The sequence below is a fragment of the Neofelis nebulosa genome, chromosome 2, assembly GCF_028018385.1.
Source record: "Neofelis nebulosa isolate mNeoNeb1 chromosome 2, mNeoNeb1.pri, whole genome shotgun sequence".
In the NCBI taxonomy this organism is placed as follows: domain Eukaryota; kingdom Metazoa; phylum Chordata; class Mammalia; order Carnivora; family Felidae; genus Neofelis; species Neofelis nebulosa.
Genome location: NC_080783.1, coordinates 125823840 through 125844169, shown reverse-complemented (window position 1 = coordinate 125844169; position 20330 = coordinate 125823840). Strand labels below are relative to the sequence as shown.

Here is a 20330-nt window from a genome sequence, read left to right as displayed (position 1 = left end):
ATTCTAGAAGGTAGCACTGCTATCTCCATTTTGCTGAGAAGCAAACTGAGGCTCAGAGAGGTTGCAGAGCTCGTGGTAGGTCTGGCACCAGAACCCAAACAGCTGGACTCTAGAGCCTCTGCCCTTAACTGCTACTCCATACCCACTACTTTTTTTTTTTTTAATGTATATTTATTTATTTTGAGAGAGAGAAAGAGTGGGGAAGGAGCAGAGAGATAGAGACAGAGAGAGAGAGAGAGAGAGAGAGAGAGAGAGAGAGAGAGAATCCCAAGCAGGCTCCTCACTGTCAGCACAGAGCCCCACGTGGGGCTCGATCTCATGAACCACGAGATCATGACCTGAGCCAAAATCAAGAGTAGGTCGCTTAACCAACTGAGCCACCCAGGCGCCCCCATACCCACTCCTAGTGTAGACAGTTACATTACAGCCGGCAGTGGCTGTAGTGGGGGCATGCATGGGCTGTGGGATACCTAGCCCCGAAGGACAGGTGAAGTGTTCCAGATAAGGTAATGTGTAGACGTTAAATGAGTTGGAGCCACAACAGGCCCAAAGAATTATGGAACCCCCAGGAGGGTGGGGGTGGGGCTGAAAGATGGGGCTGGAGAAGGAAGCAGTGGCTAGATTATGAATGTCCTTGTATGCCATACTCAAGAGTTGAGTGTTGATTTTGGTCTAGGTGCACTAGGAAGCCACCAAAATGTTCTCTCAAGGGAATAACCAATCAGATCCACACTGTGGAAAGGTCACCTTGGGGCATACAGGGGCGTGGAGTTAGGAGGCTAATGTAGTAGTAACAGTAGGGGTGGGGACAAATATGAAATATATTTTGTAACATATAATCAACAGTATGTAGTGATTGATTCACTTGCTGAGTAAAGACAGACACCAAAGGTGACCAACTCCAAGATTTCTAACTTGAGCCGATGAGCTGGTGCCCACTGGCATGGTGAACCAGAAGGCACGCGTTTGTAGGAAAATGGTGGATTCTGACATACGTTGAGTTGAAGTGCCTGTGGGATGTCGAGGAGATGTTCAGGAGACAAGCTATATGAACATCAAGTTCAGGAAAGACCTGGGCTGGAAATACTGACTTGGAAAACGCCAGGAGGTGGATGAAGCCATGGACATGGATAAGAGCACGTGGAGTGGGAAGAGCAGAGGGTGGAAGAAGGAGCCTGGGAGCACTACATATTTAGGACGGCTTCGGGGGGTTCTTTCCACCACCTGAAAGGGCCTTTCAGTTTCTAATCAAAGTAAATAAAGACACACGTTTTATCCATGTGGTTTATTTGCCATTAGCTATAATTCTGGATCTAACTGACACCCCTTCTTCAGTTAAGTTGGCACTAAAGAAGGTCAGGGAGACAACTTCTGATTTGGGTTGGCAGAGGGTAAGCATGGAGAGGCTAGGATGTTGGGGGCAGGGTCAGGGCTGAGCCCCTCAGGAGTAACTGCCTGGCCCTCCCAGGGGGATGACGAAGACCGAGATGTCATCCCCGGAACCCAGCTTGTTGTTGGGGAGACGCCAGCCACGGTCCCGGGGGGTGCCCCGGGCCCCCAGGACCAGAGCTTGGGCCAGAGCCGTGTACCTGCCAGGAGCACATGTGCACATTCATGTACCAACATGTAAATGGGAAGATCGATACACAGGCCCTCATGTGGGTCCCCAAGCATTGCTTCCCTTTGCCCCTACCTTCCCCACTGTCATCCCCCCACTGCCCTACAACTCCTACCTGCTGGGGTCATTGGGCTCATAGGCCGACAGCACCCTGTCCACAGTGGCAGCTACCTCACAGTCACTGGTGACATCCCACAGCCCATCTGTTCCCAGGACTAGCACATCATCCGGGCAGTGTTCATACTGTGTCAGGTCATACACTCGTACCTGGTGGGAGAAGAGAGTGAAGAAGGAGCTTGGGGACAAAAGGACCCTGGTAAGAAGCCAGCCTGAGGCCCCCAGAGGAGGGAAGGAATGGTTGAGGTAGCCCCCATTCGGCTCACCTCAGGGAAGCAGGAGAGGAAGGGCTTGATGGGCAGAGTGGAGCTGCAGACCTTGAGGTTGTGGTCTCCCAAGCCCCGGGTCACCCCAATGGTGGCCATCACTCGAGCCTAAAGGGAATGAGTGTGGGTGCTGCCACAGCCCTCTCCCAGGCTCCAAAGCTGTGGGCCCTCCCTCCCCTACCCTCAGGTAGAACCTCCACCTCCCTAGACAAGTTGTGGGGGGTCCTCCTGCCCTCTCCCACCTCTACCATGGAGTTTACCTTTTTGCCCTCCCCACAGACCAGAGGAAACCTGAGATCCTCCAGCTCGATCTTTTTGTAGGCCCTGGGGAGGGGGGAGTACAGGAGGCATCACCCAGGCATCAAAGCCCCCCCTCCCCTAGGAGCCATGCCCCTCACACAAACCCCTAAGAAGGACCACATCCCCCCAACCCCCAGCCTGGCCCAGCCTCCAGCTTCCACCTTGCTGCTGGTGAGGGACTGGTTGTGTTGCCATGGGAACGTGCCCCAGCTCTGAGGGAAGTGTTACCAGCCGGTCATGTTCTGGTCCCGGTACAGCATCCTCTGCCCCAGCTCCTTGGGCTGAATTCTGCGGGGGAACTCAAGGTGGGTGAATTCACCACCTAGCAGCTCTGGTTTCAGGAAGCCCTGAGGTTGGGAGTGGCCGGACAAGAGCAGAGGCCAGGGAGCATTAGGCTTACAGCACACCCTGGTGTATAGATGTTAATTACAGTAGGGCCTTAAATGGAGTTTACCATGCACCACGCACTGTTCTAATACTAATGTATAGGAGCTCATTTTAACCCTCACAACAACCCTTAAGGCAGGAACTAGTGTTGCAAGGGAACCGTCTGATGATCAGTTAGCAAAGTACTCGAACTGGGATTCAAACCCAGGCAGTCCAGCTCCAGAGTTAGGACTTTAAAGCACTAAGCCACACTGCCTCTCATGGGCCTTTGCTATTTCCTTTCCCCACTTCTGACTCCACTTCCTTCCTCAGCTGGGGCCACAGTGGGAGCACTGGAGTAACCCACGTTCCTTCCTCCTACATGTTCCACCAGGTCAACCATAGTCTGCAGAATAGCCTTCCCAGTGAGCAGGTGAGGAGCTGTCTGTGCAGTAGGGATGGGGACATAGGCTACAGAGAGCCACAGAGTCCACAAAGAATGGGAGTAGAGCGTTTAGTTCCTACTTACAAGCAGCTGAAGACGCTGGCGCTCAGTCTCCGGGGTGAACTCCCGGGACATTGGAATGATTTCACCATTCCGGACAATGATGGCTCTGCCCAGAGAAAGAAAAGGTTTGGGCTTGGCTCTCCTCAGCCCCCTTGCGGAGAATTCCAGAAAGACCAGGCTTTCCCCATAATGACCCTTAGGGTTCCTCACCCAGACCCCCATCTTTCCTCCCCTTGTGGCTATTTCCGGTCCTTCCTTATGTCTGTAACTGCTCCTGACCCCATCCCTCCCTCCAGTTTTTGATTTTTAAAACCCACCACCTCACTGTCTTCTATGCCCCCATCCCAGAGAGTGGGATCCCCTGTAGGCATTTTCAACCCCCCCACCATACCTGCTGTCACCTGCATTGGCCACATACACCTTGCCTAGCAAGTAGACTACAACCAGTGCACAGCAGCCCCCCTCCACCTGGTGGCCGCGCCGCTCCCGGGCCATCTGCTCATCCTGCCACGTGAAGGAGGGTCAAAGGGGTGAATGAAGAAGAGGTTCCAGGCACACAACCACCGCCCCCATCTGCAGAAATAAACTGGCCCAGCCAAGCCACACTGGAGGAGAGGAGGGAAGACATGGGTATAGCTAACTACTCCTTCCCTCCCTACTGAACCAAGCTCTGCTCAGGCCCTCAAAGGTGTTGTGGGTTCTCAGGGTCACCCACTTAGGCCACTTGATCCCCATCCAGAGTTGACCAGAGTGACTGCCTAGCAGGCTCTTGCCAGGACCACCCACTCACCATAAACTGGAAGGCATTCTCAATCGCCCCCACTACCAGGCTCTCATGGGTCACTTCCTTCTGCGAAGACCAGCAAGACTGAGGACCAACCAAGTGAGAAGGATCAGAGGAACCTGCGGCCCCTGGGGTAGACGGGAGGCAGAGGGGAGGTGGCGAGGGGTCCTGGAGTATCTCTACCAGGTCTTTTAGCTGCTCCCGGATGTGGCGATGAAGGAGCCTGGAGGCCATTTCGGCAGCTCCGCCCCCTGCATGCCCATCAAACAGGCCCCAGTAGTAGAAGCAGAGTCCCTGGTGGAGGAAAAGTTGGAGGTGAGTGAGGGACAAAGAGAGAGAGAGAGAGAGAGAGAGAGAGAGAGAGAGAGAGACAGAGTGTGTGTGTGTGTGTGTGTGTGTGTGTGTGTGTGTGTGGCTTGTATTATGTAAGACTCTGGGGCATCCATATAAACATCCGAGAGGAGGTCAGAGTTTGGCATTAAAGGCAAATTAGATTTGTTCACTCATTTACCAAGGGCCTATTATGTGTCAGAAAGAAAAGCATCAAAAAAGCCAAACTCCAAGGATAAAATATGCAAAAATAAATATTGGTAATTAATTAATTACCATCCATAAATACAGTAGTACCTATATTCTAAGTGGAAAACTGAACATTTATACTGACATTCTAACTGTTCAAATGCCACATAAAGGTTCTGTGTCATTGGTAGAAAGCTAGTGAGTTAGGAGTTAGGTCTTCCACATGTCTCGGATTTAAAACCAGATGCCTAGAATCCCCCGGAAGAGATGTGACCAGGTTTCTGGAGGCTAGGGGCTGGGGTGGGGGCTTACCTGGCCTCGGCTAGGCTCCCTAGGTACCCCTGAAACACTCCTCCGACCTTCCAGATACACCACTTCACAGCAAGCCTGGTCCTCATTGTGCCGGCTTTTGCCAGCATTGATGACCCTGCCAGGCCAGAGTGACCACATCAGGTTGGACACCAGACCAGGTCCTGGAATAACCCCCACCTTAGACACACACACCCTCTCTAGCCTGCTGGCCAAACTGAGAAAGGTCACAGCCACCTGGGATCCAGGCCAGAAAGAGGAGGGGAAGGGAGGCAGGGCAAGGCATGAGGAGTACTGTCTGGGTGTCAGGCCCCACCACCTCACAGAAAAGCCAGCAGCAGCACCTGCCTGCCTCAGTTCCCCCATCCCCTGCAAAGGGGGCACCCCTGTGGGCTGCTGGGGAAAGGGTTGGACAGGGGCAGCAGGAGGTCTTATATCCTGCTTGCCAAGACCCTACATCCCGCCCTGAAGCCTAGTCAACTTTTCTAGTGCCTGGTCCACAGCACCCCACCCTCATGGGCACACCCACCTTTATCTTAAAATCTTCCAGTGAAAGTTTCTGCTGGTTTGGCAGTGAGGCAGTGCTCCAGCCCAGATAGGGAAAGAGGAATTGAAATAGGGCAGGGGTGGAAGCCCACCTGGACTGCGCAGAAGCCACATAAGCCACCAACTCTTCTCAGATAGAAAGCTAAAGGAGCTGGCGGTGGGGCCACGGGTCTACCAGCCACCACCCTCAGCGACCTCAGCGCCCCCGTCTCCCTCAAAGCTCTGCTTTCCCAGTAGATGCATTAAAAATACACCCGGCCTGGGAGCAAGCCGGCTGCTCCCGCCACTCCGACCGGGGGTCCGCGTCTTTGCCCGGCCAGCGCAATGCCCCCCGCCAAGGGGCGTTCAAAGGGGACCCTCCTGCTTCCCGGGCGGCCCCCTCCCCCGCCCCTGGGGAAGCCGGAGGCCGCCTGGTGTCGCGGGCTATTTCTGGGTGTGGAGGGGGAGGGGAACGGTAAGAGGGACAGGGAACTGGGGCGCCAGGGTCGGGAAGCCCGGGAGCGAATCTTTCTGGCTGCCATCTCCTCTATGAAAAGCGCCCCCAGCCTCCTTGAAGCCCCGCCTCCCCTAGCCATTAAACTGCCGGGCCCCAGCAGAGAACTGGCCAACTCATCCTTCACGGGGCCCTCCGCTCTCCGGGCTCCGGGCTCTGGAAGGGAACAAGGTCCTGAGGCGGCGCGGGTGAGGGAAGTCAACGAGCTGGAAGATCCTGAGGAAGACTGCACCGACTTGAGAAGCGGCTGGGAGGGGGTGCAGCCCGAAGCCCAGAGGATAGCAAAGGTCCTGGGAGAAGGGAGTTCCCAGCGCCGAGCGCCGCCAGGGGCACGCATCCCAGCGCCGGGGATGCCCAGCTGGGGAAGGGTCTAAGTAAGGGCTGGGGGTCCCATCCTGGCTAGGGTGTTCCCGGGGACGCTCACTCGGCGTAGCCCGTGCTCCAGGGCAGGCGACGGCCGGTGTCCGGGGGGCTTTGCACAGCCCGGCCAGCGTGGTCGTCAGCGCGTCGCAGCCCCCCTGGGCTCAGCTGCAGAAAGGTCGGTCGGGAGAAGCTCGCTCGAGCCTCTACTGTCTTCGCGGGCGCCGAGCTCCCGCTCCCAGCCCTCGCCGGAGGGCTCCTGGGCGCTTCTGGAGGGACGGCAGGCTGCGCGGAGGGCGCGTTGGACAGGTCTGGGGACTTGGGGCGCGGAGGCGGGGCGCCCCCGGAGCTCACCAGGTGCGCCACGGCCGAGCGCACCCGGTTTAGCATGCTGCCTCCCTGCCCCGCCCTCGGCGTGGCCCCGCCCCGAGTCAGGCCCCGCCCCCCTAGGGCGCGCGGTGGGCGGTGCTCGCTCCTGCGGGCTCTCCACGGCCATTGGCTCCGCGAGGGCAGGGCGGGTCCCGGGAAAACTTCCTCCTGCTCTGGGCCACCCCCGCACCGCCCTGCTGGTTCGCGGCCTCTTCCCGCCTAGTTCCGGCTACGCTCCGCCTCAGTTCCTTTGGGGAAGAAGGGTCTGCTGTTGTGGGAAGGGGAGGGAAGGACACCCTCCAGCTTAGACATCAGCTAGAACTTCCCCATTGTGACGGGGTGGGTGGTGTCTCCTCGCCTTCCGTTCCTAGCAGCTACCCCGGAGGATGATGGAGCTGATGACCTCAGAGCGAAACCAGCAGCTTCGGCGACCCGCTGGGTGTGAGGCACCTGGTGTGACAACACCTCTGGCTGGGGCTGCCGGAGTGAGAGTGAAGGCGAGCCAGCTGGTGCTGGGTGTGCTGTGGGGGTGTGAACGAGGCGGGCTGGAGTCGACCATCCTGAATTAGGGAGCTGGGGGTAACTTCTTGGGCTCCTGAGAGGGCCCTGCTCCCCATGACCTCTAGATCTGGGAGAGCGGTTACCACTCCGACTTCACTTTCTTTCTCAGGATCCAATTCCCTGTTCCCCCCCTTCCCCCAGCCCCATTTAGACCTCCCCTGACCACATCAGGGCTAGAGGAATATTTAGTAAGGATAACTACAATAACTGCTATTTATGGCGGACTTTCTATATAGTAGGCCCGCTACAAAGCACTTTCTATATAGTAGGCCATCTATACTGCACAGCAACACTTCAAAGTAGATTTTATTACGTTCTTTATACCGATGACGCACCTGTCATTTTATAGAACTTGCCTCAAGAGGTCACGCAGTGAGAGACTCACACCCGTGCCAGTCCCCAGACGCCCAAACTCGATTCTGTCTGATGAACCAAGCTAATTTGTCGGGATGGTGGAGGAAGGGTTAAGGAGGAGGTGAATGGCAAAGAGTGGGGCTTCTTCCTCTTCCACCTTCAACTCAAGACAGAGGCCGAACCTGCAGGCCGAACAAGTTCTGTACGTACCGCCAGGGGGAGACAGAGGCCAGGCTAAGCACCTATCTGAAAGGAAAAGGTGGCACTAACTTGATGTTCAAAGAGCCCTGTTCCCAAACCTGGTTTCAGGGAATTAATCAGTAGACCTCCAGAGAACCTCCTACCCCATGCACTGTCCAAATGAGGACAAGGCCCTTGTGGCCCTAATGCAAGACAGGAGTAGCCCTCAGGAATCACTGGCACCAAGTCTGTGGTTGGGATGCCATCTCTGTGCTCTGCGGGCGGAATGCTTCCTGAAGGTAAGGCTCTCTCTTCCTGAGCTGAAGTGAGCCCCCAGAAGGGGTGGCTTTCCTGGCAGCTTCCAAATAAAAATCTCATAATGATCATTCAGGTCTTTATATTTGCTGTAATTATACCTGCACTCTGGGCAGAGGCAGCCAGAAAAGTAGAAGTCACACACACAAAAAAAGAAAAATCAGACCCAAAGGCACATAGAGTGGCAAACGCAAAGGGGGGGTAAACAGCATGGTGCTGCTATGGGTATTCCCCTCCTGTTTGAGAAAAACAGGAACCAGCTGTCAGATAAATGGCATAAACAACAGCACAAGCAAAGACTGATGGAAAAATATAACATCCTGTCTATTTTTATTATTCAGTGTTTCTGGGGCAGTTTGCTTACCACTTCTCTGTGTCACCCTGCTCCCTAATCCCTGCTCTTCACAGCACCCATCATGGTGTGGCTGCAAATAGGCCACAGAGCCAAGACAGAGAGACCCCTAGCTCTAGCACCAGATGGTCATCAGGGATGTCAGCAGCACTCTTGGGCTCCAGAGCAGCACCCCCCACCCCCCGACTAAATCCTAAGGCTCTCCTGTCTCTGAACATCTTCCCTCTGATCCCTGGCATCATCACACCTCCTCCCTCCTCAGACTGCCCCAGAACCTGGTAAGAAGGTCATCACTTCTACTCATCCCTGAGGCAGCAGAAAGTGAGAGGGAAAAGTGGGTGGGGTAGGAAGGCAGACTTGGGAGATATTTTTCTCTGCTGAGAGCTGAGACTGCTCAGTGCCTGGCCCTGCCAGGAATGTGTGTGGCCCTAGCCAGTGAGGGCAACTGGGCATCCTCAAGACAGTCCCCTTTATCCTAAGCCATGTGCAGTGGCTCGGAGTTCAGAACTAGGCTTTTCCCCTCTTACCTCTCCCCACCCCATTACTCCAATCCCAAAGCCCTCTTAAAGTAGAAGAGTGTTCCTCCTGTTAAGAGAAAAATTCACAGACCACTTCCTTCTTCCATTTGTCTAAGCCTTTCACATCTAAAATCTTACCCTGTAAAGAATTAGAAATTGCAATTATATTGTAGCCTATATAATGAACATACCGTCTCAAGTTTGGCTATCAAGTTGGGGTTCACAGCCATCAACCATAGAGACCAATTATCAGCCCTCCTGCCTGCTCAGCCTCTACCTCATACCTCACTAGTCCTTCCTGCCCCTGACCACACCATTCCTCCTGCTCTGGGCTGCCCGCCCCCACTCCCCGGTACTGCCCCGCTGGCTTGTGGCCTCTTCCCACCTGGTTCCAGCTCCACTCTGCCTCAGTTTCTTTGGGGAAGAAGGGTCTGCTGTTGTGGGAAGGGAACAGAGGGAAGGACACCCTCTAGATTAGACATCAGCTAGAACTTTCCCATTTTGACGGGGTGGGTGGAGCAAAGATCATTTGCTCTTCCCAGCTGGATTTTAACATTTTCACAGTGGAGGGCTAACATATCAATCTAGAAGTGCATTGTCTAATAGAATTTGGTGCAATGCTGGGGATGTTCTGTATCTTTTCAGTACAGTAGTCCCTAGTTTCATGTAGCTATTGAGCACTTGAAATGTGGTGAGTGCAAATAAAGTGTTCAGGGGCACCTGGGTAGCTCAGTCTGTTAAGCCTCTGATTCTTGATTTGTGCTCAGGTCAAGATCTCACGGTTTGTAAGTTCTAACCGGCATAGAGCTCTGGGCTTACAGTGCAGGGCCCACTTGGGATTCTCTCTCCCATTCTCTCTGCCCCTCCCCCACTCATGCGCAGGTACCCATTCACACGCACTCTCTCTCTCTCTCAAAATAAATAAATTGAAAAAAAGAAACAATGTTTAGATTTTATTTAGTTTATCTGTAAATTTAAATTAAAATTTTTTTTGATGTTTATTTTTGAGAGAGAGACAGAGTGACAGTGGGGGAGGGGCAGAGAGAGAGAAGGAGACAAGGATCGAGGCAGGCTCCAGGCTCTGAACTGTCGGCACAGAGCCCCATGCAGGCTGGAACTCACAAACGGTAAGGTCATGACCTGAGCAGAAGTCCCATGCTTAACCACCTGAGCCACCCAAGCGCCCCAACTTACATGTAAATTTATTTTTTTTTTTAGTTTTTCAAGTTTATTTATTTTGAGAGAGAGAGAGAGAGAGTGAGAGAGACAGAGCATGAGCAGGGAAAGGGCAGACAGAACCAGAGGGGGAGAATCCCAAGCAGTCTTCAGGCTGTCAGCACAGAGCCAGATGCAGGGCTTGAACTCAGCTGTGAGATCGTGACCTAAGCGGAAATCAAGAGTTGGAGGCTTAACCGACTGAGCCACCCAGGCACTTCCATATGTAAATTTCAATAACCACTTGTGGTTAGTGGCCATCATTCTGGATAGTGCACTTCTAGAATCTTCAAGACTCAACCCCCCTGGAGATCTTGGCAATCCCTCCTTACACTCAGCCCCCCCCCCCCCCAGAAGCCACAAGACGGAGAGTTTTCGGGGACCTCTCTGGCTTACCCGGCCTGCACCGGGGAGATGTTCACCCGGACTGCTGCGGCGGAGGCCTGCCGGGCCCTCCTCGCTCTTCTTCCGTCGGCCGCCAGGGGCCGCTGCGCCCGCCTGTGCCCGCCCGCTCGCCCGCCGGGAGCTGTCGGAGAGGAGGCGGTGGCGCCCGCAGAAGGGCTGGCGGAGCGGGGGTGGCCCCCGGCGACCGGGAGGCGGCGGCAGCTGCGCGCGCCCTGGCCTGCCGGCGGGAGCCTCGGAAGGACCCCGCCTGAGCCTTGCGGAGCGGCGCCGGGCACGACCGTGATGCCAGTTTGGCCGGAGCCCCGTCGCCTGCCGGACGCCGCAACTTGGTGAGGGACACAGGGCTCCAGACTCGACACGCACCCAAGCCGGCCGCTCCGGCCCGAAGTCCGCCTTTCGGAGTCTTGGTGCCGGACTCAGAGGCAAGTGGGCACCGCCGTGGGGCAGATAGATCCGGAGGGTGGGGGCTCAGAATTTGGAGGAGTGGGCGAGCGCTGGAGGAGGCCGGGAGAAGGCAGTGCAAGCTTAAAGGCTCTTGTCCACATCCTCGACTCCACGCTGGTATGCGGGCTGCTAACTCAGCCTCCCCATAGCCTGCATCTTGGGTTTGGGAAAAACAGCCTGGCAAACTGAGGCAGGAGAGTGGAAGCCCAGGAAAATCTCAGAAGCTTCCCTTCCCCGCCCCCTCCACCGTCTCTCTGAAGGAGGGAATAGAATTCCAGAGAGCTCAGCCCAAATGCACACTGCCCATCTTTTGGGTCTTAGGGCTCATGGGAGAGTTGGCTTGGAGGGTGTGGCAGCTCAGAGAGAAAAGGGATGAGGACTGCCTGAGAGAAGACAAAGCTGGATTTGTAATGATGGGAATGAAGGTTCCTGAGGGCGACGGGGAGAGGAGATACCTACTCAGAAAAGAGATAAACCTTCTGGGAAGCTCTTGCCCGCGGAGCACACTCCTGGGATATTGGCACCACTTCCTCCATCCATCCCCATAGTCCTCTCTGGGCCCCACCTTCCCACCTGCCTCCGCTCCACCTCCCCTCAGAGGCTGAGGGATGAGAGGCCATAGGGAGAAATGGAGAAGCTGTTGAGCTGGGGCCCCTGAGGCTAGAGACTGAGAGGAACCCCATTCTAGCCCTCTGGAAGGGAAATGGGGGTGAGGGTGGCAGAGCTGAGCCAGCTCTGTGTGAGTCCAGGACAGGGGTGCAGTGAGGGTCGGGGTAGAGACGAAAGGATTCAAGACCTTGGGGTCTTTTCCAGGTGTCTCTTGGAGCAGAATTCTGTCAGAGCCTGCTCAGGAATCCTTCACTGGCCTTCAGCTCCCCCCACCCCCCACCCCAAGGCCAGAGCGGAGATAACTTTGATTCCTAGACCCCTGCCTACCACCCACCCCGCTTTACCCCCATCCCCATCCCCGCCATGGGGCAGAGGAACCCTTAGGTTGCTCAGGCTAGCTGCCCTACCTGTTCCCACAGTCTGCAAGGATCCCTGCGAATTCCTAAGGCAGAGGAGAGACTCTGTGTCCTGCCCCACACCTTGAAGCATCAGAATTGGCCTCTACTTCAGTGCCACCCCTTGTCCTTACCCGGGCCCTCCCTCACCCCCTACAGGACCATGGGCTCCTTCTAACCCTTGCAGGCCCCAAAGAGTCTTTCTTACTTGTCCAGGTAGAGTGAGTCTGAGGCCAGTGGATGAGCAGACAGAAGCTGAAAGATCCCCAAAAAGGTGAGTTGAGGAGACAGTTGACATGGGAGACAGTTGAAGTGGGGATGGGGGTCGGGGGGGGGGGGGCGGTGGTACAGAAATCAAGCACTCTGTCCAAAGTTCTGGCATTTGGCTTGGCCTCTGGTGTTCCCAGGATGGTGCTGACACCTGAGGGACCCCAATAATGTCCCAAGGGGCCAGCAGTGCAGCAGAGAGGATGGTCCAGGCTCCTTCTATGCCTGGGCAGCTCCCTGCTGCTCTATGCCTCTGCTTCCTTGGGATCCCCTCCATTTCCGGTTCCTCCTCTGGGATAGATGGGAGGCGGGACCCATCAAGGATGGGGGAAGAGGAGAAGCAAAGTGGTGCAGGAGGAATAGGGCAGGCTTCTGCGCTCTGGGCCTCTGCCACCCAACATGCTGCCTGGCCTTGGACAGTCATTTGACTTCTATTAACTATTAGCCCTAGTTTCATTTCATTTCTTTTTTTTTTTTTTTTAATTTGAATCTGTTTAAATTGAATTGCTACCACATTCCCACAGTTCAAAACCCGAAAAAATAAAAAAGCAATAGATAAGTCTCCCTTCTACCTCCATCTCTCAGCCAACCAGTTCTCCTTTTTGGTGGCAATCAATGTTACTATGTTTCGTTGGTACATTTTCCAGGGCTAGCTTATGCATATTTAAGCAACATATATAATCTTTCCCTTTTATGCATTTAATACACACCATCCTGCACTTTGCTTTTTTCCCCTTAATGGTGGATTATCGTTAGAGATCATTGCATGGCTCAGTACCTAAAGCATTTCCTCAGTCTATTTTATAGCTGCCTGGATGTAACTGCATTTGTACAGATGCTCCACAATGTATTTAGCCCATGCTTTATTGATGGCTGTTTAGGTTGTGTCCAGCCTTTCGAGTATCAGTTTGCTCATCTGTCAAATAGGTACAAATAATCCTACTTTGTAGGACAGTTGTGAAGGCTGCAAAAGCATGTATGTGAAGTGCTTGGGTCAAGGGCTCAAAAACTGGGAGTCAGCAGTATGGTTCCTTCTGTGTCACAGCCCTCCAAGGGACCATGTCTGGTTCATCCTTCAACACCCTCTTAAATGTTATCTCCCCCACAAAGCTGTCCGTGCTTTTCCCAGCAGGACAGTCTCCCTGCTCCCTTTCCCTACTGTAGAGCTCACCACTTTGTATGGTTTGTGCCAGGCCGGGAGTTGCCTGGGGACAAGGTGTGCATGTCCTGCCCACCTCTGTGCCTCCCAGAGCACGTGACACGGAGGTGCTGGGGCTGGACTGCGGGGAGCTCCTGCCCAGAGTTGAGCAGGGTGTGTGCTTCGCTCCGCAGGATGCGTGAGAGGACCTCTCAGAACTGGAGCACGGGCCCCTGGCTGCTGGCACTTTACCTGGCCTGGCTGTGGACCCTCCTTGCCTCAGCTTCCTTGCAGCCGCCAACTCCCACAGGTTTGGGGGAGGTGGCAGAGCCTGGGACAGGGTTTCTCAGGATGCCTGGAGAGCTGGACACCACCCCACCCTATTCCACACAGGCAGATCTCCGAGGCTGAGGGTGCAGATTCTAGGGGCTCTGACTCCTTCTCTGGTTTTCGCCCAGGAATATCCACCCCCCCTCTGCTAACCCAGCCCAGAGAAGGTGTGGGCAAACCCCTTGCTCACCTTTCCTTCCAGGCCAGAAGGTGTTCTGCAGGGAGAGAGGCCCTGGGGTGGAGGCTTAAGTCTTGCCTCCTGGCCTAATTCTGTGGTTTTCCTTCTGGGATGGCTAAAGCCTGTGTAAGCGGATGATCCTCTCCACGATCCTCTCCACGCATTGTAAGCCCCCGGGGCCCTTGCCCTCAACCGGACAAAACCAGAGGAAGTGGGGGCTGGTGGGGAATCCTACCTCTCTTCCACCCAAGGGCCAGGCTCCGCCAAAGAGGGCTGAGTGTGGCCTGACTGGGGAAGAAGGAAGGATAGGAACACTGAAGCAGCAGGAGGATTTCCTGTGTTTCCTCCTCCCCTGCAGTTGGAAATCTCTGAACACCCCTCCCCTCGGCGGGGAGGAGGGCCTGGAGGATGTGCAGGGCAGGTGGGAGGGGAGCAGGGTTGCAGGCCTGGGCTGGGCACCTCATCTTGTCTGGCCACTTCAGTCCTTGTGAAGCAGGGCACCTGCGAGGTTATTGCCGCTCATCGCTGCTGCAACCGGAACCGCATCGAGGAGCGCTCCCAGACTGTCAAATGCTCTTGCTTTCCCGGCCAGGTGGCCGGCACCACGCGGGCAAAGCCCTCCTGCGTGGACGGTGAGTGAGAGGCCGGGACCCGGCGGGGAGGGCCCGATCACAGAGATGAGGAGGTCTGTCTAGGCCACACCATCTGCTCGGGATATGGTTTCATACCATCCCAGGGCTTTGGCAATCAGTCTCAAATGCTGGGTACCTCTGGGGGGAGGAGGGCAGACGGACCATCCCCACATCGTCCCTCCCTCTCATCCACATTCACTGCCAGGCGCTACACAGATGCATTCTGTCACACGAATCCTCTCACATATCCTGCCAGACTCACACTTAGCTCCCCCAGACCTTGACCTCTCCTGCGCCTCCGAGGTCTCTTACACACACACACACACACACACACACACACACACACACACCCCTGCCCATTCTCCTATGGCCTTGACCTTCCCCTCACATGGACACAGATGTTTCACTCACCCCTCCCCCCCATGATTGCACCCATGCTCGTATGCTCACACTCACGTGACCATGTTGTAAATGTGCCCACTTGTGCTCACATGCACGCCTGCTTTGCACTCCTGGTCTGTGGAGCCCTTTCACACTTGCTCACATACACCAAATGGGTATGTTGAAGACCGTGCCTCTCTGCTAATGCCATGGTGACTCAACTGAAGGGTTCCTTGGAGAACTTCCCCTGCCTTCGCCCCGTGCTGTCTTGGCGACACGTAGGGGTAAGTGGGATTGACTTTGATACGGTTGTGTGCCCCAGCCTCAGCCTGAGTACTGCCTTTCTGAGCAGCCCGGAGTAGGGGAAAGACAGGGGAAGGCAGGGCTCACAGCCAGCGGTGTGCAAACTTGCACTTCATTCCGCACAGACTCCCCACCCTTGACTGCACGCTGTACTCCAGGACAGCTTAGAGCTGCCCTCACTGCCTCCTGCTCCCACAGCCTCCATCGTCCTGCAGAAGTGGTGGTGTCAGATGGAGCCCTGCCTGCCGGGGGAGGAGTGTAAAGTGCTCCCGGACCTGTCGGGATGGAGCTGCAGCAGCGGACACAAAGTCAAAACCACCAAGGTATCCAGCGACGGCCACTTCACCCCACCCTACGCTTCCCCTTTCACGTGGGCTGGAACCGGGGGCACAGGAGCCTGGGAGTCTAGGCTGTCGGCATCCCAAGGGGAGATCCGTGAAACATGTGGGCACATCCCTGGTCAGTCCCCTGGACTGTGTCGACTCCAGGGACTGGAGTTAGGGCCTCTGGATTTGAAATCTTATGTGTCCTGGGCAAATCCCTAGTGCTCCATATGCCTTTGTTTCCTCTTCTTCCCAGGGTGAGTCTGACTCCCAGAAAATGCAGGTCCTTAAGAACGAAGTAGAGAATTAGGAAATTGTTCAGATAATTCTGAGGGGAATCTCTGCCCACCCACCCCTGCTGCAGACCCACCCCACCCCCGGGATTAACTCCCTGCAGCTCACACCTGTCCTCCTCTCATCTTACTGCAACAGCACCCAAGAGGATTATTACTTTCATGGTTTGCTGCCTGCCCCGCAGAACAAGGGGTAATTAAAATGTTATCAAACTCATTAGCAATTCCATGTGTGTCATAACTAATCAGTTGCATGGCTCTGCCATCAGCATTTGTGCAGATCAGTGACACTTGGGGCAAGCCAGAAGCCTGCCTTCTGCCTTCCCTTCCCACCACCACACACAGCAGACAAGCAGACACGTAAACAGAGAGGAGAAGGTGGCCTTCAGGGTTCTGAAGAGAGCAACATATTCGTAGGACACAGAACAGGAGGAGTTACGGCAAGAAAACGTGTGACTAGATGTAAAGCAGAGCATCCTGTCTGCAAGCAGGCAAGGGAGACGCCATCCTGAGTATAGTCAAGACCGGAAGACGGCGAGACCCGCCAGAGAGCTCGTGACATTTGTCACTGTTTTATAGGTTTGGGTTTATAGCCTATAGATTGCGGTGTTTGCAGTTTGGTTAGCTACTCCGAAGCAAGCAGTGGTGAGGGGTGCTTGATTTATGTTTGTGTGGGCCACGCCAGCCATGCTCTCCCAGCCTGCACTGCTTTAGGGATAAGGGATCAACAGCAATGACCTTTATATGACCTACATCTCCTGGGGAGTCTTGGGCATTCCCTTCTCTAACCTTCCCCCATCACCCGCTCTCTAGGTCACAAGATAGCTCCTGGGGTCACGGTCTGGACAAGACAGCTTGACTGAGCCCTGGACTGAAGAATGGTATCGTTATCAGCCAGCAAACATGGAGATTCACTTACCTGGACACACGCCCTGTGCCAAGTGCAAGATCACTTTTTCCAGGGACATTTCAACTGAGTTGCTCAGCCGATAAGGACGGATCTCCGGCCACATACCTAGTGTTGTGCTGGGTTCTCCTGGGGGACCCAGAAGAAGGTCAAGATACCATCCCTGCCCTTGAGGGATGTCCAGTCAAATTGGAGAGTTGTGAAAGACAATTGAGCTAATTTAGGTTAAGACACTGTGTGCGGCTTCCGGGTCACATGCTGTGGGCCTGTTGGGGGTGCGAGGGTGAGACTCCCACAGCCCTTCAGCCACCTCCTCGCCACAAGGCATGAAGACAAGAGGTCACATCCACCCCCCTCCACTTCCCTCCCTCACATGGGTCTGAACACCCAGCAAGCTGCCAACATGCTGAGGGGAAACCCCCTCCCCTTGATGAGAGACCAGCTGTATCTCATTTGCATGGGACCGGGTTGACTTGGGGAAGGAAAGCTGAGATGAAGCCAGTCAACTTTCCAGCAAAGCTTCTGCAGAGGTGTGGCCTGGTTTGGGCTATTCATTGGGTATGGGACGGACAGGACCTTAAAATTACCACCATCCAAGCACCTCAGGTTTTTGTTTGTTTGCTTATTTCAACAGATGAGGAAGCTGAGTCCCCGAGACTAAGATGAATTGGTCAAGATCTCCCAATTTGGGCTCCCAAATCTCTCAGACCTTTCACTTAGCCTGGATGTGGGATTCCAACCTGGGCCTTCCATGTTTGCAGGAACAGGAGCCTGCAAAGGACTGGCAGGAGAGCAGCACCATTTTTCTTGGGAGACGCCAGAGCGGGTCCTTGTTATTTGAAGTAATCCAGAATACCTAGATGCTAGGATGTGGGACCACCGGATCTCCACTCTGCCTTCAGCCTCCAAAATTACTAACAGCCCCCATGACAGCCCAGAGGTCACTTGGCCCAGTTACACCTGAGACACTCTGAGCTGGCAGCCCTATTGTCTAGGCTGACGCATCCTTCCCCGAATGCTTAGGCTTGTATGTAACTCCCAGAGGCTCTGGCTTCAGGAGAGGCTCTGGGTGGAGTCCAGAGATGGTCACAGTCCTCTCCCTTCAAAGGCCCTGCTGGGCAGTAGAGGAGCCCTTGCAGGGCTGGATGGAGACTCTGTCCAGGATTGAGGTTTGTCAGAGTCAGAATGACACGCAGGCTTCAGAGACTCAGAGATACGGGCTAGTTGGATATCTCATCAGTAAAAGAATTACAGGCTCAGTGACTGTGAAGATGAGCTGGGATCAGCTGGGATCACCAGGATCACAGGGCGTGTGTGGAAGGGAGTGGAGCTCGAGGGGAGGGGTGTCAGCAGAGACCAATGTTGAATTCTCCCCCCCAGAGGATGGGTTGAGAGGCTCAGCCTCTCCCTGCTTCTTTCCCTTCTTCCCCAAGCAGCCAAACCAAGACTGTTCACCCTACCCGAGGGTTTATCTTCGTGTTTGTATTTAGTTCTGCTTTTGGTAATGGAGTGGGAAATGATGCCAGCTTCTCACTAGACTGTAAATATCAGAACTCTGCCAACTTTGAATCTCTGCACCTAGTGGTGTCAGGGAGTGGGGTAAGTGAAGGAATAGGTCAGAGGTTGTCATCACTTCCTTCAAGACCAGGGAATGGATTAAGGGACTGGCAAGTCTTCTGGAAAGGGCCAGATAGCAATTATTTTAGGCTTTGCAGGCCACTGGAAGTCTCTGACCTATTTTTCTTTGCTGCTGTTTTTTTTTGTTTTGTTTTGTCTTTTTAAAAAGCCTTTAAAAAATGTAAAAACCATTCTTAGCTCAAAAAGCTGTCCAAAACCAGACCCCAGGCCATTTTTGGAAGGGTGCCTATCCGATGAAACTTTGAAGGCAGGCCATCTCTGCAGCTTGGGATTGCCTGCCAGCCTCCTGGCCTGCCTTGCCTGCAGTGGGAACCTGAGCATGAGGGCTGAGTTGGGCTTTGTTTTTCTTCTAATGTTCCTTGAGAGATTGGTGAGTGAATTATTTAGGCTACAAATGAGGCAGCTTTAGCAGAGTCAGACAATAAGAGCCTGCTCTCCTGGAGACCAGGAGGGCTTCTCCACTCCCTCCCCATCCCTTCAGACTGTGTCCAGGAGGCAGAGGGAGGGCGCCAGCCCCCTGCCCATCTGCTGCATCCACAAACGACTGGACTATGAACCAAGAGAATGGGGGTGATTTTGTGTTAAATTCCCCCACTGCCCCCACCTCAACTGCCAACTTCCACCTGCTCCTGCCTCACCCAAGGTCCTGGTTCCCTGACCCTCCCTGATGTCCCTCATCTCTGCTTACAGAAAAAGCCTCTTTCCTTTGGCATATGCTGGAATTTGCCTCCATTTCCTCAAGACCTACTCATATATTTATTTGGTGGGCTTTGAGGGGTGTCCCTTACACAGCCAGGGGAGCTCCACACAACACAAGAGGGTGTGGTGGAGAAAAGAAAGCCTCCCACTTCCAACAGTAGCTCCCTAGGGTCATGTTTCCAACTAAGTCAATATTAGTGCACGTTTTGTAGCAACTTCAAAGGCAGTTTAGGAATGCAAACTAATTTTCCTGGAGCATAGGGGTCCTGGAGTCATTTGTCAGTGGGCTGGACTCTCCAGATTCTCTCACATTATCTGGTATCCTCACCTCCTCAGCTGTGAGGCCTTAGGAAGGTTGCTGACTACCAGAGATCATGTGGCTAATTTCTGTGACCTCCTGGCAGTCTCATTAAGGTCTGAGAGTGACATCATAATTAATGGTCCCAGACAGTTGCCTCAGGTTGAGGCTGAAGCTTCCTAAAATCATAAGCTTAGAGCTAGAAGGAATTTTAGAGATCAATGAGGCAACTTTTCCATTTGACAGATTTGGAAAGGGAGGCTCAGAGAGGTTAGGTGATTGGCTCAAAGTCACACAGTATGTCCTACCCAGTGATCCAGACAAGTGTTCTTTACGTGCCTCTGTACTCCAGTACAGATGAGGAACCTGAAAAGAAGCCAGGATTGTAGCAAGGATGGATGTGAAGGGGTCTTATTCTAAAGTCTCCAAACCCTGTGAGTGCAAGGGGACAGAATGAAGAATGGGAAGCCTTTAGAGAAATATACACAGAAAGAGAGAAGTAAAGACAAAAAGGAGGGACTGGGATAACTCATTCAGACGAACATCAAAATATCAAGGCACAGCACGTAATAGAAGAAAACTGATGCCACACCCAAAATAGTTGATTTTTGTCCTTTTTGGAGGACATAGTGTGAAGGCCCTATCAACCTTTGGAATACCTGTGAAGCCAGTCTTGATGACTTCTGGCTTCTTTAGATTCTAGTGTGGTAGACTGCAAAACTAAGGCCCGTGGGCTGAATTTGGCCCACTGACTCCTTTTGCAAATAAAATTTCATTGGAACATCACTGCTCTCACTTGTTTGTTTTGTCTATGACTACTTTCCTGCTAGGACAGCAGAACTGAGACATTGCAAAGAGACCATATGTCCCAGAAGGCCTAAAATATTTACTGTCGGACCCTTTATAGAAAACTTTTGCCAATCCCAGCCCTAGTGTTTTAATTGAATCTTTCTCAGTACGTGCCTGCAATCTGGAAAATGACAACTCTGGGTTGTGTATTTCTGGGTTTGGGATTTCTTGGAGGCTGTGCTTCTGTCTCC

General features: G+C 54.0%; 2 protein-coding genes and 1 long non-coding RNA gene across 4 annotated transcripts; 2 read left to right on the top strand and 1 right to left on the bottom strand.

The window, feature by feature from the left end:
- Positions 1–1270: 1270 nt before the first annotated feature.
- PPM1J (protein phosphatase, Mg2+/Mn2+ dependent 1J) lies at positions 1271–7184 on the bottom strand. 2 transcript variants are annotated; one of them, XM_058716182.1, is made up of 11 exons: positions 6251–7184; positions 4791–4905; positions 4143–4253; positions 3966–4043; positions 3567–3679; positions 3197–3281; positions 2530–2648; positions 2262–2325; positions 2002–2109; positions 1734–1885; positions 1271–1589 (listed from the first exon to the last, which is right to left on the bottom strand). In XM_058716182.1, exons 1-11 carry the CDS (start codon positions 6574–6576, stop codon positions 1442–1444), a joined length of 1419 nt encoding a protein of 472 aa, XP_058572165.1. In that variant the 5' UTR covers positions 6577–7184; the 3' UTR covers positions 1271–1441. The 2 variants fall into 2 exon arrangements, with proteins under 2 accessions (XP_058572165.1, XP_058572164.1); XM_058716181.1 differs by having other exon boundaries at positions 3966–4253; positions 6251–7182.
- Positions 1866–8036, top strand: LOC131504175 (uncharacterized). Its single transcript, XR_009257837.1, has 3 exons — positions 1866–1934; positions 3001–3100; positions 7466–8036. It is a non-coding gene; the product is annotated as an uncharacterized LOC131504175 (long non-coding RNA).
- A 2764-nt stretch (positions 8037–10800) lies between these two features.
- Positions 10801–20076, top strand: TAFA3 (TAFA chemokine like family member 3). Its single transcript, XM_058716180.1, has 6 exons — positions 10801–10881; positions 12124–12177; positions 13503–13618; positions 14299–14448; positions 15331–15455; positions 16562–20076. The coding sequence occupies exons 3-6, from the start codon at positions 13504–13506 to the stop codon at positions 16571–16573; spliced, it is 402 nt and encodes a 133-aa protein (XP_058572163.1). The 5' UTR covers positions 10801–10881; positions 12124–12177; position 13503; the 3' UTR covers positions 16574–20076.
- Positions 20077–20330: the final 254 nt, after the last annotated feature.